The 17,764-nt window shown below is 41.4% G+C and overlaps 1 protein-coding gene across 1 annotated transcript; it reads right to left on the bottom strand.

Annotated features, from left to right (window-relative positions):
* Positions 1-10,591: 10,591 nt before the first annotated feature.
* Positions 10,592-12,661, bottom strand: PIGM (phosphatidylinositol glycan anchor biosynthesis class M). Its single transcript, XM_004093232.3, has one exon. It carries the CDS (start codon positions 12,419-12,421, stop codon positions 11,150-11,152), a length of 1,272 nt encoding a protein of 423 aa, XP_004093280.2. The 5' UTR covers positions 12,422-12,661; the 3' UTR covers positions 10,592-11,149.
* Between the last annotated feature and the right edge of the window lie 5,103 nt (positions 12,662-17,764).

Here is a 17,764-nt window from a genome sequence, read left to right as displayed (position 1 = left end):
ACACTTAAGAGTCATTAAAAGCGTCCCCCATTAGAACACTTCCCCAGGGCAAACACTTTATAATTTCCTAGATTACTAGTTTAATGCACAAGTTACATTTTAAATGCTTTTCTTTACAGGGAGGCATTCTTGGACCCTGGCTGAGATTAGGAAACAGCCAAGGCTTAGCAGCACACTTACAAGAATTTCTTAGGTGGGTTATTTTCTGGGAAGATTATCACAGTGAATAATCTCATCTATTTTACTGTCAATTTCAGAGGGTGATATTTTTGGCCTTGTTCTCAGTTCTAGAGATATTGTCAAGTTGAAACCTGCAGCTTCTTATATGCTAACTCTACCTTCTAATTAGAAAAGAGGTTAGAAAATGTTGGAGCTTTCTGGGTTGCCTTCCCCAAGCTAAATTAGAGTCTACTGAAGAAAAGGAAAGGTGGAGAAGAGACAGAAGGACCGGGTGGAGGCAGTAGAGAAAGAACCATACGATCAAAGGCAGGTCAGGTACTAGACAGAATAGTCTTTTTATCCTACCAATGCCAGCGGCTTATGAATGGCCCCAAGCCCCTAGGACTTCTCTTAAGCCCAATCTGACTCCCCATGGAGTCATGGATGCATTTATTTTGTCTGATGAATTGCTTTTCATTAGAGTCAACATGGAATAGAGCAGGATTTCTCAAAGTAATGGACTGAATATCTGTGTCCTCCAAAATTTCAAATGTTGAAAACTAGGATCCTTTTCTTGCCTCCACTTCCTTGTTAGCAGGGACCCTAAGCTCTACTCCCATTGCCCTCAGCCACGCACCCTCAATCTTGATCGGGACCTCTAGGCCGCACCTGACCGTCAGCAGGGCAGTGCGGCTCAGGTGGGTCCAGGGCGGGGCCCTGTTCAGCCTGAGATTCGGGTCTTGAAGACACATGGGCCCCTCAACTTTGCCAAATGTTCCAGATGGCAGGTCCTTGGCCCACAGGCCTACAGGCCCATCTCAGGCTGGCAAGCATTGCCCCTGCTCCTTCATCCTTAGGCCTTACCACTAAGCTTCTTTTTCCACACAGCCATCCAGGCTGAGGAAATGTAGTCACCACAGGACCCAGAAATTTTGGAGCCAGGTGAGCCACGGCCACTGCTGCATTGGCAAGCACTGAAAGCACCCAGGAGGCCGTGGCAATGCTGGCAGCATGCATCACCACAGGATCGACTTCAGCAAATGTCACCCAGGTTACTTTAGGAAAGTTGGTATGAGACATTACCACCTAAAGAGGAACCTGAGCTTCTACCCAGCTGTCAACCTTGACAAATTGTGGGCTTTGGTCAGGAAGCAGACACAGGTGAATGCTGCTAAAAACAAGCCTGGAACAGCTCCCATCACTGATGTGGTGCCATCGGGCTACTACAGAGTTCTGGGAAGGGAAAAGTTCCCAAACCAGCCTGTCATTGTGAAGGCCAAATTCTTCAGCAGAAGAGCTCAGGAGAAGATTCATTAGGGGGAGCTTTGTCCTGGTGGCTTGAAGCCACATAGAAGGAGGTTCATTAAATGTTAACAACTGCTTTAAAGAGAAAAGGAAAGGGAAGGGAAAGGAAAGGAAAGAAAACTAACCCCCAAGGTAGTGGTATTAGAAGGTGGAGACTTTGGAAAGTGACTAGGTCATGAGGGTAGAGTCTTCCTGAAGGGGATTAGCACCCTTACAAAAAAGACTGGTGAGTTTTCTTACCCGTTCCATCATGTGAAGACAAAAACAGAAGATGGCTATCTATGAACCAGGAAGTACGCCTCACCAGACATCAAATCTGCTGGCACCTTGATCTTGGACTTCCTGGCCTCCAGAACTGTGAGAAATGAATTTCTGTTATTTATAAACTATCCAGTCTATGCCATTTTATTACAGCAGCTTAAACAGATGAAGACACTGAACCTTGGCACTACTGGCATTCAGGGCCAGATAATTCTTTGTTGTGGGGCTTTTCTGTGCATTGGAAGATGCCTAGCAGCACACCTGACCTGTACCCACTAGATGCCAGTAACACCCCCATTATAATAACCAAGAATATCTCCAGACATTCCAAATGTCCCCAGAAAGGGGGGACAAAATTGTCCCTGTCTGGGAATCACACAACAGAGGAAAGGTTTGGAGTCAGACAGACCTAGGTTCCAACTTTAGTTCCATTCCTCACAAACCCGTAACCTTGGTGGGTGGGGGAGAGGGAAGTATTTATGTCCTCTGCGACTGTTTCTTATTAGCAAATAATACTTAAATCAAAAAAATTGTTTTGAGGTTTAAATGAGATGATGTGTGAAAAGCATATAGGCTTACAATAGGTGCTCAATAAACAGTTGTTCCCTCCTCATACCTACTTCACTTATTTAACAAACATTTATTGAGCACTTATGCTGCATGCTAAGGATATAAACGCAAAACAGTAAGTCTGAGAGAAAGAGACAAATGCACAAATAACCATAACATATCAAGTCCATTAATAGAGATTATTTACCAAATGTTACAACTCTGGCCCTATCTTTCTTTTTTCCCCCTTAATGACTAACCTTCTCTCTCCAAAATCTCATCTAGCATTCCTCTTGAAAGAGGAAGTGTCCTATGAGTTGGGTCCTGAAAAACGAGTGACAGGTCATCTGAAGGCCAGGAGAGAAGTATGCACACTAGGCAGAAAAAACAGCATGGGCAGGCCGGGCGCAGTGGCTCATGCCTATAATCCCAGCATTTTGGGATGCCAAAGCGGGCAGATCACTTGAGGTCAGGAATTCAAGACCAGCCTGGCCAACATCGCGAAACCCCCATCTCTACTAAAAATACAAAAAAATTAGCTGGGCATGGTGGCGCATGCCTGTAATCTCAGCTACTTAGGAGGCTGAGGCATGAGAATCAACTTGAGCCTGGGAGGCAGAGGTTGTAGTGAGCTGAGTTTATGCCACTGCATTCCAGCCTGGGCAACAGAGTGAGACTCTGTCTCAAAACACACAAACACACACACACAAACCCAGCATGGGCAAAGGCTTAATAGTGTGGTAATTTCAGGAAACTGCATTATCCAGTAGGCTACAGTGAGGCTGAGTAGGGGAAATTGGTGCAAGATGGAGGATGCTAAGGAATTTGGATGTCTTTCTGCAGGTCACATAGTCCCCCAGGATGCTTTTTTTCAGAATGGTGGCACGATCAGATCTGCTTTGGAAAGCACACTCTGGTGGTACTGGGGAGGATAAATGAGAGGTGGAATGAAGGGCGAGAGAGACGAAAAGCAACAAGACCAGTCAGGATTCCAGATGGGAGATAATGAGGGCCTGAACTGTAGTGCTGGAAATGACAATGGCAAGATGCCAGCAGGCTCCAGGGTCCTTAAAAGGTAGAACTGACAGAATTTAGTGACTGATTAGATGTGGGGCGGGTAACAAGTGAAGGAGAAGAAGGAATAGGAGGTGATTATAAGATTCTAGCTTAGAAAATTAGGTGGATACTGATGGCATTCAGAAATGACAGGCACTGAGAAACTGTTTTCTCTTCTTTTTCACAGCCCCCGCCATTCACACTGTGCAAAGGAGCCTGTCAATCACTGACTGATTTTAAGCAGGAAAGTTTCAAAGAAAGCCCCCAGTACTTACCAATGTTAAAGAAAAACAGGTACGATAACAAACATCACACTACCTAGTATATATTAGGTTCTGCACTAGTTTTGTCCAATTAATGTATTAGTGAACTACTTTAGGTGTATTTTACTCTAGCCATTGATTTATAACTGAGTTATAATCCTCTTTCCACCAGTGTCCTCCATCAAGCACTATGAGTTCCTTAAAGGCAGGACTCTAGTCTTAACCATCCTTATGCCTCCAGGCTAGTTGAGTGCCTGGCACAAAGTAGGCTCCTAAGTATTTACCTGATGAATCAATCAATGGTTGGACAGTGTTTTTCCTGAACTCCCTGCTTTCTAGAATCCAGTGGTTCATCTTCTGTTCACCATAGCTAAATGATAAGGGTAGTACAGAGAAATGAGTAGCACATTTAGCTCCAGAAGATCTAGGGTCTAGTCCTGCCTCACATACTAACTCTGACCCTGGGCAAAGCGCATATACTCTGAGCTTTAGGGGTCTCATCTGTGAAAATGGAATTTTTAAAAATTCCCACATCACAAAATTTGTGAAAGTATTTTGTATCATTACTAAAATATAAGTTGTTTACATATATGTTTCATCTTCCTTACATATTAACACGTGCTCAGAAGTCAGAGAAAAACATAGGTTGGGCTCAAAGTTATTGCATTATAAGCCAGTAAAAATGCTAATGTTAATTGTATTTTTCAACTAGCATTCATGTCGTTCTGCTGGATAATGTGAATTAGATTCTGGTTGCTCCCTGCTCACTCCAATTAGTAATACTTGCCTTACTGTTCTTTAAACCTGCCAAGCTCATTCCTAACTCAGGACCTCCGCACTGCTTTCACTCAGCAGGGAGGGATGCTGAGTGAAATGCTCTTCCCTTACCTCCCTGCACCATGGTTGCATGAAGGTCATGCCTTCACTTCCCAGGTCTTTGTTCAAGTGCCCTCTCATCACAATACCTTCCTAACCAGTTCATCTAAAGAAGCACCTACTCCACTCTCCACACTGCCATCACTCTCTACTTCCTTAGCTTGTCTTATTTTTCTTTATGATGTATCATCGTCACAATCCTGTACTTTCTTATTCTTTGCCTCCCCATGAAAATGTAAGATCCATAAAGATAGGGTCTTTGCCTCCCTCTCTCACTCACTGCATCTATGATGCCTAGAACAACGACTGGCACACAGAAGATACTCATGGCATTTTGCTAAGTAGTTTGCTAAGTGAATGACATTTGCTAAATAAGTGAAGTTTTCCACTGTAATCACCTGTCATTGTATAACATTAAAAACGACTTGCAAAAAAAAAAAGATTAGAATCAGAAGATCTGGGGTCCCACCCCAATCCTGCCATTAACTAGCTATTTGCCCTCGGAAAGTCATTTGTTTCTGAGTTCAGTTTTCTTATCTGTAACATACAAATAGAAATATCCTCTACCTTGCCCTACTGCCCCTCCATTTCACAAATCACATCATTGTGGAACTTAATGATGTGATAACACTTTATCAGTGGGGTATGTTTCTGTTTTTACTGTTAACTAACTGTCTATTCATCTATTACAGAACTTGACACAGGGCCTGGATCTATAAATAATTGCCAAAAAAATGAAGAGCAAAGGTTATACATTTCCTTTGTAAAATGAACTGAGCTTCAAATATTCATGCTCCAAATTATGTTTAAATAGTCACTATAAGTGTCATTTCACTTTATCTAGCAGACACAGCAATTAGCAGAGTGCCTGAGCAGCTAGAAATGTTCTCATTTGGTCTGGTTTTTGTTCAGGATAATGAATATAAATGCTTGTTTTGACTAAATGAATGGTTCTCCTAGGCCAGTGCTGAATAAATGCTTGTGCTATTGTGACGCTTCTGACCCAGGCAGGAGACATGTGCTTCCATCTCCAGAACAGCAACCCCTGAATGACCCCTCAATACAATGGAGCAAAGAAGTGCTGTGTAATTTAGGGGCATAAACCAAACCTCCACTGCTTAGAGTCAGCTTAATGTCTGACAGAAATATACAAAACTGTAAAGCCTCAACCAGATATCTGAATAATCTGTCCATACATTTTTCACATATCAGTATTTATTATCTTTTCAAAGGAACAGGTCAAGAGGAGAATAAAGTTTATGATCAAAGGTAGTCAAACATTTATTTTATATAAATATAATTTCCTTGCCTACATCCATTAGATTTGGAGAAAAAAGGTTCAAGTTTACAGTGCCAGAACAGCTCCTTCTTTAAAGGCTTGTAAACAGTGACTTGTTCTATGCCAGCATGCACACTTTGAGCATATCAACTCACTTAATCCTTACCAACAGTTCTATGAAGATTGTGCTATCATTCCCATTTCACAGATAAAAACTACTGTATCTAGATATGATAATCTTGCTCAGGATCATGCACTGGGATTTGAACCTAAGTGATCTATTCTCTGATGCCGTACTAGCAGTGCAGGACAATTTTTAACTGCATGAACGCACACTGCAGAGCAAGAGCAATTGAACAATGATCATTTGCCTTTTGGAAATTATGGCCACATACTTTGTGTAGCTTGATTTACAAATAGCTTGGCTAAAAAGTGGTTCAGCAAATCAACTTCTTAAAATAGGCTATGAAGGAAAAGTGCGTGATGAAGCCAGCAGTAAACAAAGAAATTACACAGTTTGGTGAGAGAGGGTTTGGAGGTGAAAGAGAGTTGTTAAAGGCCTGGAATCGTTGAAGAGAAAAGTTTGGGGATGACAGTGACTTGGTACAACTGAAAGAACTCCCCCTCAAAAGATTAGAAGGACAAATTGATTGGCAAGACACTTGACAGAGCCAGTGTTGAGTTCCATTTATTTTGGAGCAGTATGCATCTGCTGGGTTTGGGTACTCTGGAAAAATCCAAAACATAATATAATGGAAAAAGCATGGGTAAAAATCACTTATTAGCAAGTTATTTAATCTTTGAGCCTCTTTGTTCATCTATAAATTTAGAATATGAATATCAACTTTGAAGTGTTGCTGTGAAAATTAAATAAAACCATATATGGCGGAACAGGTGCCCAAAATTGGTTAATCATGAAAAATTTACCATCATCAAGTTGTAAAATAATTAGCTATTGTTGTTGGGGCAGAGCTTGCAGTTGGAGGTTGGATATTAAGATTCCAAACATGTATAATCTTTAATCTGGAAAACCTACCAGATAAAACAAAGAGATTACCACCCCCATGTTTTTAGGGAGAGAGACAAAAAGTATGACACACAAAAGAATTAATTTGTTCAACTTTGATGGAAGGTAAACCCCTTTAATTCTCACTTTGTTTTTAGGACTAGGAAAAGATTCAAACTTCTTAATTATGGATTATCCATCATGTTCTTTCCTTCCTCGGAATCTTTGAGATCCAAGAATATCTGTTCTGTAAGATGTAACAAAAAATACCTGAAGAAATTTGAAAATGACAGAATGTTAAATCATAGTAGGTAACAGAATTATGGTTTTGTAAGAAAATACCTTATTTTTAGGAGATGCATGCTGATATATTTAGTGGTGAAGTTCAATGATGTTTGCAACTTCACATGGTTCAAAAAATTATATAAATATATAATTATATATATACATAAAGCAAATATGGCAAATTGTTGTTGAATTTAGATTATGGCAATATGAGTAGTGTTTAAAATAGTTAGGTCAGGCTGGATGCAGTGGCTCACACCTGGAATCCCAACAGTTTGGGAAGCCAATGAGGGAAGATCACTTAAGCGATCTCCCTCTTGCAACATAGCAAGACCTCGTCTCTACAAAAAATAAAAAGATTAGCCAGGCATGGTGGCAAATACCTGTGGTCCCAGCTACTTGGGAGGCTCAGGAGGAAGGATCACTTGAGCCTGGGAGTTCGGCTGCAGTGAGCCATGTTTATACTACTGCACTCCAGCCTGGGTGACAAAGCAACATGTTGTCTCAGAAAAATAAAAAAATAAAATAGTTGGGAGTTTTTTTGTTTTAGAGGCAAGGTGTTGCTCTGTCACCCAGGCTGGAGTGCAGTGGCACAATCATAGCTCACTATAACCTCCTCGAATTCCTGGGCTCAAGTGGTCCTCCCACCTCAGCTTCCCAAGAACTTTGTTTTTTTGTACAGATGGGGGTCTCACTACGTTGTCCAGGCTGGTCTCAAACTCCTGTCCTCAAGTGATCCTTCTGTCTCAGCTTCCCAAAGCATTGGGATTACAGGCATGAACCACCATGCCCAACTCTTAAAATAGTTTATAATAAAAGATGAGGGGTGGGGGGAACCAAGAGGTTGCATTTAGGGACAATCCTATTCATAGTACAGATGGGGAGAGGGTGGTAATGCAGAAAACAACTGATATTAGAGAAGTAACAATAAATTCAGCCACAAGTCAACTAACTGAAAGACAAGTTCTACACAACTTCTGAAACATCTTGTAAGAGTCCAGATGGTGAGAAGTCAGTAACTAAAATCAGTGGTTTTAAGAATTCTTTTGCCAGGAAGGAACAAAGCAGTGGGCGGGAGTATTAGCCTTTCCAATGGGCCTATCAAGAGAATTTATCTAGGAATATTTAGGAACCACACTGTAAAGATGTTACAAAGGCAATTACAGAAGAAAATGTCATGTAGTTCCCTCTGTTCAGAACACACACAATCTTGAGAACCATCCCTCTTTATCTAATAATTAATGCTTACCTGTAAATGAACATATCAATCTTAAGGGGTGGTATAAGAAAAAAAGAACTATGTAGGAAATAAGCCAAAGTCTTATAAAATTTGGAGGTGTTATTAAAGGACTAAAAAGGAAACAAAAGGATTGTGATAAGAAGCAAAAAAAAAATTTTTTTTAAATAACCAGAAAACAAATTAAAAAATTAAAATCCCCCAAGAAACCAAATTAACTCATTTTTTTAGTTAACTGACTAAATGTTTCGCAACATACAAACTGCAAAATATCTTTTGCATCCCTTTAAGAAAACCTGCCTTTCTTTGGTAAAGAATTTCTTGCAGGACAGGTTCTAAAGTTTGAAGTTCCCTCCAACGATCCCAGCAGAAATGTTTCTAACTTCTAAGAATGTCCTAACAGAATGAGCTAAAACACAGAAAATGTTGAAAGTCTTACTTAGAATATTAAAAACTGGAAGCAATCTAAAGGTCTAACAGTGGAAGAATGATGTATTTATAATGTGAACATACATGTGATGTCCAACAATTCCAACTCTAAGTATGAAGAGTAAGCCACAATAAAGAATGTTAAAAAATAATAATTAGTAAGTAAATATAATTATAAAACCAAGTCAGAAATACAAAAAAAGGGACAATTATATTGGAATGATGAAATTCGATTTCTGTTTCCTGCCTCCTCCCTTGCTGGCTCTATAATTTTTTTTTTTTAAATTCTTAGAATAGGAAAAAAAGGTAAGAATGCTATGGCTGGAAGGCCACTAGTAAACAAGCACATATAAAGGGTCCTCAAGACAAGACTTAATATGGGTATGAAACTAAATGTTATAAGGAAGGTCATTGTCCTCAGCAACTGACTCTGCTATTTTTACCCCAAACAGGAGCCCGTACAAAACCACCCCATTCTTTCCCTCTTTCTAATGAAAGGTCCCATAAGGTATCCATCCAAGAAGTGCTGCCAATAATAACATTGTTAATTGTGACCAGCCTATAGACATCTTATTTGCAAAGGCTTTTAGGCCTGAACTGACATGAAATATACTACTGTGGAACTCTTTTTCTCTTTTTGTGAGTGTTTTTTGACTGCAAAAGAACAGTTTATCAAATTACTTATCTTTTAAAAAACACAATCACAAAATCATATTCATAAACTGCTACTGTAGTGTTAGGGAATCCCAAGCCTAGACAGGCTGTTTAATTAAAAAAAAAAAAAATGTAAGGATGCTTGTTTAAACAACTCAGAAAGCATTTTTCCCCCAGAAATATTATAGTGATAAAGGAAACGATCTGCCCACCTAAGCCTCATTTCCACAATCTCCCTCTAAATTTCCTGGTCTAGAAAACCCATGGCTGTTTGGGATGCTTCTTATGCTTTTCTGGAGTTTCCCTCACAGGTCTGCATTTCTATAATGGAATTTTTGGTTTTTTTTTTTTAAGCTAAGAAATGTCTTACTAACAAGTTGTTTTATCACCTAAAATCTACTATTATCCATTTTTACAACATAGATAACACTTGGTTGACTTAAATTCTGGAAGAAAAAAGTCTTGCTTTAGCAATCAAAAACTTAAAAACAAAGGGGTAAGAGGATACTGAAATGTACTAATAGTTTGTGTAGGACCTCAAACATTAAAGGCAAGATGATAGTTTTAAAAATGTAATAACTCAAGTCTAAACATGAATGAATTTAAATTTAATCCCTTTTGTATAAAACCAAATAGCAGTCTAATACCACTGGGACTAAGTGCTACAAAACTAAGTAATAAAACAAATACATGAAACATGATTACAATTTAAATTCTTTGGATTATCTTTTTTTTTTTGATATGGAATCTCGCTCTGTCGCCCAGGCTGGAGCGCAGTGGCGTCATCTCGGCTCACTACAGGCTCCGCCTCCCGGTTCACGCCATTCTCATGCCTCAGCCTCCTGAGGAGTAGCTGGGACTACAGGCGTCCGCCACCACACCCGGCTAATTTTTTGTATTTTTAGTAGAGAGGGGTTTCACCGTGTTAGCCAGGATGGTCTCAATCTCCTGACCTCGTGATCTGCCCGCCTTGGCCTCCCAAAGTCTTTGGATTATCTTGTAAGCCCCCACATTTAATATAGAAGTTTAAAACTCTCTAAAATAATACTAAGCATCTTAGTATTATTTAATACTTTTATATCTAAAAAGTTGTCCTTCCTTTTTTTTTTTTTTTGAGACAGGGTCTTGCTCTGGGCTCAAGCAATTCTCCCACCTCAGCCTCCTGTGCAGCTGTGACTACAGGGGTGCACCACAACGCCTGGCTTTTTTTTTTTTTTTTTTTTTTTTTTTTGGAGACTAGGTCTCACCATCTTGCCCCAGGTGGGTCTAGAACTCCTGGACTCAAGCGACCCTCCCACCTCAGCCTTCCAAAGTGCTGGGATTACAGGCAAGGGCCACCATACCCAGTCTAAGAATACTTTTTGGATTTTCACAGCTGTCAGGAAAGCTTTAGAAAGAAAAGATGGGGGTTAAAAGTTAAGACACAGCTTAAGACAGAAGCATTGTAAAACAGGAACAAATACTGGCTTAAACCTGATGTCTCTAACTATATTCCTCTATTTTAAGAATCTTTTAGTATCTGATAGTTTCATCAGCCTTTCCATTTTCCAATATGTGACCTTTATTCCCACCATGTCCCAAATAAACAAGTCCTGGGATTTCCTAGAAGGTGGACCTTAATTATTGTGTCCCTTTTATATATAAGGCAAACATTGCTTTTAACTTCTGTTGGAACATGGGAACTTTCACCAGAATGATTAGAATGTTCAGAAAAAATGTCCCAAACCTCTCTTCTGGTCCATACAAGACAATCAGAATGTAACACAGTAGCAGAGGGTGTGGAACATACACTAGTCATATTTGATTCTCTCTGTCAGGGGTTCTTCTTTGTAATGGGAAATAATTTGAATTAGGATGGAACAGTTGATAAGAAGAAAGAACAAACCAGCTAACCAAATAAACAGAAAGGTGTTCTTTCCTTGAAACTCAAGAACATAGGCAGGAGCCAGCCATATGGCCTGCGCTATAAACCATAACATTAGGAGAACTATAGCTCTTTTCCAAGACATTCTTACTAGTGGCATCACAAGAGGCAGTAAGCAGAGGTACCAAAGAAAGTACTGGGAGGTGCAGACTTTGTTAAAAGTCACAAAAATGGACGTATGAAGAAAACAACAAAAAACGAGGTCTCTGTAATAGGCGAAAGACACAGCCGAAAGCAAGATGAGCTGTGGCAGGAATGCAGCAATTCCCAGGGAAAAACTCCACTTGCTCTCTGCAGTCAAATACAGCATGTAGAAGTACGGAGAAAAGTTGTGACGGATATCCCGCCTAGTAAGGTGATAAAAGTAGGTGTGTTCCAAAAATTCCCAGCCGTACTCATAGTAAAAACCAAAGCTCAGGGCAAAAAACGTGAGTCCAGCAACTGCTACAAACAGCAGCACAGCCCGATTACACAGCCTCTTCAGGAGCTCGTACAAACGAGCCTGGAAAGTATACCGGAATTGACGGAGGCTTTTGTCATTGTCGCGATCTGGAAGCAGGTGGAGGGTTATGGGAAGGATATAAGTCACCGGATATATCTTCATATGCACCGCGAAACCATAGAATACAGCTGCACACGTGACGAGTCTTTTCTTTATCAAGTAGAGGACCATCAGGACCAGGGAGGCGACAATCGAGTCCGCATTACCGCGGCTGGATACTGCCATAGGCAGGGGGTTAAGAAGCCAAAAGACACAGTAGCCACAAGCCTGGCGGCGCCCCAGCCCCTTCAGCAGCAGCAGGCGGTATAAGAGGAAAGCGGTGAGGAGGTCGCAACTGATGAAGAGAAACTTTCCAAAGAGCTCGCTGAGGTAGATGTTGGGAGTGAGAAGCCAACCCAGCAGCGGGGTGTAACGGTACGTGGCTCTCAGGTAAGGCGAGCGCCCCTCCGTGACAAAGCGCGCGGCGTCGGTGAAGACCTGGTAGTCGATGTCCGTATACCTCACGTGCAGGGTCCGGTCCTGGAAGACGCCATAGAAAACCAGGGCGATTCTGGCTAGAAAGGCCACACCAAAGACGCCGGCTGGAGCCACCTTCAAGTTCAGGAGCCATTCGCCCCAGTGCTTGGTCGAGCCCATGATCTGACTGTGCGACAGCTGCTTAGCCCCAGCTCCAAACTGCCTTGGTACCTCTAACCTTCCCTTCGGTTCCTCGCAGCAGGTGGCCGCCGCATCTCCCGCCCGCCAGGCTGCCAACCGAAAGGACTGCGGACTATCACTTCCGGCATGAAGCTCCGCCCCCGTACTGCTACCTGTCTCCAGCCCCGCTCGGGCTTCTCAGCCGCCTGAGCCAAAAACTTGCCTTCCTCTGGATGGACGGTCTCGCTTCCGCTTCTTCTTCCGGTGGAGGCGGGATTTCCGGTCCCTGGGATGGGAGACGTCCGCTTGCCGGGAAATCAGGCACTGGCTTGAGGATTTTATGGAGTGGAGTGAGATTTCTTTGTAAGTGACAACCCGCCGCCCCCCGCCCTCTTCCCGCGCCCCATTTCCAGTCCTCAGAGGAAAACGCTCCGACGCGTAGCGAGCTGCGGGCTGCGCGCTACATGCCTCAGTCCTGGGCCGGAGATCCGAGAGTGAAAAATGTAGGAGTGAAAGGAAGATAAGCCTTCTCATGCTTTACTCCACTAGCTCGCCGGTATTCACCGGGGATTTGTGGGCCCCCGGACAGGACAGGATGAGTTGAAGGGGGCTGAGTGTGTATGTCCCATGCAATATTGGAGGCATACTTGTATTTTTAAATTACTAGTTGGTAATCAGAGATTCAGATTTAAGTGAGCAGCTTGTATTTTATCCGGCAACCCTAAGTGAAGGTGATAGGAAAGAAGACAGAAAAGCGTCACAAAATTCCCTAACTTGTCAGCCCCTTATGCCTCAGTACCTTTGTGTTTGCTACTTCTGTCAAAGTTGCCATCCGCTCTCCAATCACTTTGGCAAATACCTACTCAACCCTTCAGGCCTCAGTGCAAGTGTTAGCTCCCAGCTCCCACTCACTTCCTCATCACGCAGAATGAATGACTTAGATGCCAGTCCCCTCCCCTGTCCGAGGATAGGTGGACTGGGGCGGACGGGATCTAAGCTCCAGAAAATCACTCACGCAGAAGACCCTGCCATGCTACTAAAAGTTCTCCCAGTGCTCCAGAACTCCCTGGTCATTCCTTTGTTACAGCATTTGTCACACTGCTTTGTAATAACTGCTTTTGTTGGTTTTGCTCTCCTAGTTTTCCATCAGGACACTTTGAATTCTTCGATATCAGAGATTATCTTGTTCTTTTCTCTACCTCAACATCTAACACAGTACTAGTAGCCATTCAGTAAAGTTGAATTGATTTTAGAGGTTCCTACTGCCAGAATATTTCTAGAGTGGCATCTTTGGATTGCTCCCAACTCCCAGTTATTTTCCCTTTTAAATATCCTTTATGTATGTCAAGGTCCCCTGCTCCCTCCACCCCACTCCAACCCTACTTCCATGAATTTCTTACCAACGACTGTAACCCATTCGCTCTTCCCTTTCCGTGGTTGCTTAGTGCACTTACATAGTCCGCATTGTAGAATTTGATACTTTATTTTAGATTGTATTCATAGCCCTCACAAGAGATTGTAGGGTTCTTGGGGATAGAAATTATATCTTATCCTTAATTTTTTTCAATTATGTGTAATTTATTGTAGTCTTAGGCACATGGTAAATGTTTAGTAAATACTGACTAATTGGATTTTATAGAATGAGCCTGCTTCCTATGGGAAGTCTTCTAGACTAGAATAAGAAAAGGAGGTGACTTCATCCAGTCTGAACATGCAGCTCCCAGGACTACCTGCTGCTCATCCATCCTACACTTCACATTTATCCCTTGGAGATGAACTGTGTTGATCTTATATATTCCATATTCATATTGTGATAGCTCTATGTCCTTTTATATGCCTTGGTATAATTACATGCCTTAGATTGATAATTCTAACCATTTTTTTTGCAGTGTATTAGCCATATACATAGTGGCAGCACATCACCACTCATACAATGATGATGATTATTATTATTACTATTATTTGTAATAGCTGGATTTGTTGAGGACTCATTTGCAATGTACCAGGCATTATGCTAAGTACTTTTCATGTAAGGTAGATATTCCCACCTTTACAAATGAAGAAAACCAAGGCTTAAGGAGATTAAGTAATTTTCCTAAGTCACATAGCTAACTAGTGGCAGTGCTAGAACTCAAAACCCAGTGTGTCTGCCCTAGAATATCTTTATCATTATGTGGCTGACTTGCCAATAAAATGTTGGTCACAAGTTCTAATTTTCCTGTGTTTTCTCTTATTGATCTCTCATCTTGATATTCTGGATATTCTCTCTCACTGTGACTCTTTCTACCTCTGATTTATTCTTTTCTTCTGCAAATAATAGATAAGTGAGGCTTAGTTCCCTAACATAGAAAATATGGGAGGTAGGTTTCTGAGGATTAACTAAGTAAGGGTCCTTGTGGCTGGATTGGTTTCAGTAGTATAGCAGAAAGGTTTCAGTCAATCTGTCCCTACATGGCTGTCCTAGTAGAGAGATGGGAGGCACCAAATTTAGGCAGATAAGGAAACAACTAACAATAAAAAAACAACAACAACAACAACAAAAAACTAAGCATGTCACTGAAGTCAAAGGAGTGAGATATAGATAGTAGTTGTGGGAACGAAGAAGAGACTGGAGTCTGTAAAACAAATTGGACAGAGAGGTCCAACTTTAGTTACTATTTCTGGGTGGAAGAGATACATCACAGGGTCCGAGGACCCCATATTGAACTTTTTGCATTGGGTTTAGGGATTGTATCTTCTCACCTCTTTCTGAAAGAGTTACATTTTTTTCAAATGCTCAACTGTTCATTACCTCCTGGACTGTTACTTACAATCCTTCTTAATTCCCCCTTTCACTATCTGCTCCTAGATTTCTATCCTTTTAGAGCCAATGACTAAGGAAAGCACAAACATGGATCGCTCAACTTTAGTTTCCCTAGCAAGAACCTTGTCCTTGTTCACTATGCTGCATATACTCTCATTACCCTTCCATATCCACTATTCATCTTTTTTGCCCTGTTCTGTGTTCCAAGAGAGGCTGTATGGGTAGCGTCACTCAATCTCCCTTGTTCTCTGGCTTCCCATTAGAATAGACCAGTGGGAGGCACTAGCAGATCTTTGGCAGTGTCTGGAATTCCTCACCTAAAGCCATGGCTCCTGTTGAAGCTATAGCTCTCTCCTTTGGGTACAAGTCTCATGGTTCCAGTAACTGTCCCTTCAGGTTTAAGGCTGGTAAAGGCGTCCTACTTTGCGAGTGCCTGGGCACATCACCATATCTTTTGATGTATTAAACTTGCCCATACCTTTGCAAATAATTTCTTCATTAAAACATGTCCACTGGCCCTTTGAGTATACCATCTGTTTCCTGCTAGAACCTTGACTACTTTAATCACTTTCTTTTTCACTAGATTTTGTTCATATGCCTTGCTTTGTCATTTCTTTGGAATCTATTTCTAATTCTTTCCGTGCCCGGCATCCTGCACCTTAGTTCAGACCTTCAACAACTCAAATAATACGTAGCGAACACCTATACTATACTATACCAGGATCTGTGACAATTGCCTTTCCCTCCAGCTTTAAAAATCTCTTAACTTATTTAATGTCTTATGTCTCAATTCTACTACCAGATTGATAATTAATAGTACTTTACTTAGATTCTTTCCTCCATCAAACATCTTCAGTGGTTCCTGACTGCCTAAAGAAAAAAATAATGAACGCTTTAGCCTGATATTCAGTCCCCCTATTTTCTGGCTTTACCTTAGCTTGTCATCCTATTCACCTATAAAGCCTCTGTTTTAGGTTTACTGTTCCCAAAATATGCCTTGTGCTTTCTTCTCATGATACTTTCTTCATGCCGTACTTCCTACAAAGAGACCTGTTTCTCTTTACTTACTTAAATGCTATTTGGTTTTTCAATGTTGAACCCAACCCTCAACTCCTCTATAAACTCTTCCTAGACCTTAACAAGTGAAATAATCTCTCCCTCCTCAAAACAGTAATGTTTATTGTCTGTTCTCTTTTTTTATTTGAGATGGAGTCTTGCTCTGTCGCCCAGGCTGGAGTGCAGTGGCATGATCTCAGCTTCGTGCAAGCTCCGCCTCTCGGATTCAAGCGACTCTCCTGCCTCGGCCTCCTGAGTAGCTGGGACTCCAGACGCATGCCAACACGCATGGCTAATTTTTGTAATTTTAGTAGAGACAGGGTTTCACCATATTGGTAAGGCTGATCTCGAACCCATGAACTTATCTATAAACTCTTCCTAGACCTTAACAAGTGAAATAATTTCTCCCTCCTCAAAACAGTAATGTTGATTGTCTGTTCTCTTTTTTAACAGTACTTATGTCATGCTTGTTATCTAACTCTTTTATAGTTATTTAACAAGATATACAAGCTCCACTGCATACTTTAGGCCATTTCTTTCTCTCTTTTCTTTCTTTCACTCCTGCTAATTTATCAAACATCATACATGTCAGGCACTATATGAGGTGCTGGGCTGTTCTCGTGACCAAACACTTGACATGAATCCCATTCACATGACACTTGAAGTCTAGTAAGCTACACAGACATTAGTCAAATAAATTGACAAGTAATATACAAATGCAGCTGTGGTAAGTGCTCTAGCTTTTAAGGAGATTTATTTGATCTCAGATGGGCATAGTGTAAGAGTTAAGAAGGTTGGCCAGGCACAGTGGCTCACCCCTGTAATCCCAGCGCTTTGGGAGGCCAAGGTGGGTGAATCACCTAAGTTCATGGGTTCGAGACCAGCCTTACCAATATGGTGAAACCCTGTCTCTACTAAAATTACAAAAATTAGCCATGCGTGTTGGCATGAGTCTGGAGTCCCAGCTACTCAGGAGGCCAAGGCAGGAGAGTCGCTTGAACCCAAGAGGCGGAGCTTGCACGAAGCTGAGATCATGCCACTGCACTCCAGCCTGGGCGACAGAGCAAGACTCCATCTCAAATAAAAAAAAAAAAGAAGAAAATTGGAAGTTGGCAGGCGATGGGGAGAGTTCCACAGAAGGAATAGTAGCTGGAAGGTGCCATGATTGTACATCCCTTGATTCATGCATCATGTCTTATATTTCTTGGTTAGCTGAATGATACCTTCCACATAATAGGGACTCAGCGTTTGCTGATTTTTCTGGAATCTTAATGTATTCTAACCAAACATGTTAGATTGATACCATCCCTTGCCTAGTTCCTGTCCCTGTGAAATGTTTCCCACAGAGATCTCACTCTTTTTGGAACATTCTGCTAATGTTATATCTGGCATTAGTACATGGTACCTGCTATTGCTTTTCATTATGTTTGTTATATGCTACTTGTTTTATTTCTGTTTTCTTACAAGTTTGTAGGTTTCTTCAA

This window comes from Nomascus leucogenys, chromosome 12 (genome assembly GCF_006542625.1).
Source record: "Nomascus leucogenys isolate Asia chromosome 12, Asia_NLE_v1, whole genome shotgun sequence".
In the NCBI taxonomy this organism is placed as follows: domain Eukaryota; kingdom Metazoa; phylum Chordata; class Mammalia; order Primates; family Hylobatidae; genus Nomascus; species Nomascus leucogenys.
The sequence above is the reverse complement of the archived record's forward strand: the minus strand, read 5'-3'. Positions and strand labels throughout refer to the sequence as shown.